General features: G+C 27.7%; 1 protein-coding gene across 2 annotated transcripts in view; it reads left to right on the top strand.

Moving 5' to 3' along the window:
• Positions 1-1,594, top strand: part of LOC107643716 (developmental protein SEPALLATA 1-like) — a 28,957-nt gene that overhangs the window by 6,656 nt on the left and 20,707 nt on the right. Inside the window, exon 2 of one of the 2 annotated variants that reach the window (XM_016347434.2) lies at positions 1,026-1,210. In XM_016347434.2, coding sequence (XP_016202920.1) covers positions 1,026-1,210 — 185 coding nt within the window. Of the gene's footprint in view, positions 1-733; positions 1,211-1,594 lie in introns of those variants that run through there. The other variant, XM_016347435.2, reaches the window with a different exon arrangement.

Raw genomic sequence — 1,594 nt, forward strand, 5'->3', positions numbered from 1 at the left:
TTTTTAATATATATTTTATATTTTAATATATATTTTATACTAATAATTAATTTTAATATCTTATTTTAGTCCTACTTGACGTAGTGGTATAAATTAAACAAACGCACTCCTATTGTTTTGTGTTGATATTAGAATTACTATGTTTTGTGTTGTTAAGTGTTGTTCCTTTCAAAGTCATTGTATTGAATAGATTATTATTTTTTTATCATATAAGATTTAAACTAGTTCAATGTCTATTAATTATTGAGTTGTTTCAATAAAATTATTCAAAGCGTTCGACAAAATTAGAACTATTTGTTATAAGCATTTTTGTTGAATTAACAAATTCTTTTATGAGTATCGAATTAATTTATATATTTTATGAATAAAATTATTTAGACATAAAATTTTTATAATTAAAAAAAATAGTTTATTCATATTCTTTGTGTAAAAATTAAATGTTATCAAATTACTGAAAAAAGACACTAAATTTATTGTGCAAAAGGTTTTAAATTTATACAATAACAGCCTATTATATTTTTACTTAATTATTTTATTTAACCCTAAATATCAAAGGTTATACATATGAATAATTATTTTATACTCTTTTTAGCATTTTTGTTGATATTAATACATATTCTGACACACAACCTAGATTCACCTAACATAACAAGAAAAATTGGGATGTACGCTATTTTTATTTTATACTGAATTTACTTTCTGTTTCTATACTGCTTTAATTAATTAATTAAGCAAAGAAAAAAAAAAGAGCAGCAACTAGCAAACATCTGAGTCTGATTCTTCATAATTCATATCCTTCCACCCACTAGCACGACTGCACAACCCTATAAATATTATCACACCTATTAATAAACACACTCACTCACACAAAAATCAATTACATTATAAAACAACATTGTTGAGAATTTTGCAGAAAACAGTTGCATAGCAACAACAACACAAGCACAAAAGAAAACAGAGAAGAGAAAAGAAGAAGGAATAATAATAATAATAACAAAAAGAAAAAGTAACAAAAAAGAAGAGGTATGGGTAGAGGGAAGGTGGAGCTGAAGAGGATTGAGAACAAGATAAACAGGCAAGTGACGTTTGCAAAGAGAAGAAACGGTTTGCTGAAGAAGGCTTATGAGCTTTCTATCCTCTGTGATGCCGAAGTTGCTCTCATTATCTTCTCCAACCGTGGCAAGCTCTATGAGTTCTGCAGCACTTCTAGGTATTCTTTTCTCTCTCTCTCTTTCTCTTTCTTTTCTTGTTTGAATCTCTGCTTTTCGTTGTTGCTGTTCATCAAGTTTCCATCTTGCAAGTCTTGATTTTTTTTGTTTGCTCTTTGATCTGATTTTTGGGTTACCTTGCCTGTGATCTACTTTTTTTGTTCCCATCAACGGCATCCAGAATCTATTATTCGCTTTGGAACTTAACTCACAATCAATTAAACATAATTAATATCTTGCTTCCAGCTTCCAGCTTTCTTTTTATTCATAGGGCTTCATGAATTATACTGTGGTTTGGTTTCTACTTCCCTTTCTTTTAATGAAAAATAAAGAAGAAAATAAAAATAAGTTTGGATTGGGTTTTGATCTTTTTTTCAATTTTCAAT

Source organism: Arachis ipaensis, chromosome B05 (genome assembly GCF_000816755.2).
Source record: "Arachis ipaensis cultivar K30076 chromosome B05, Araip1.1, whole genome shotgun sequence".
NCBI lineage: Eukaryota > Viridiplantae > Streptophyta > Magnoliopsida > Fabales > Fabaceae > Arachis > Arachis ipaensis.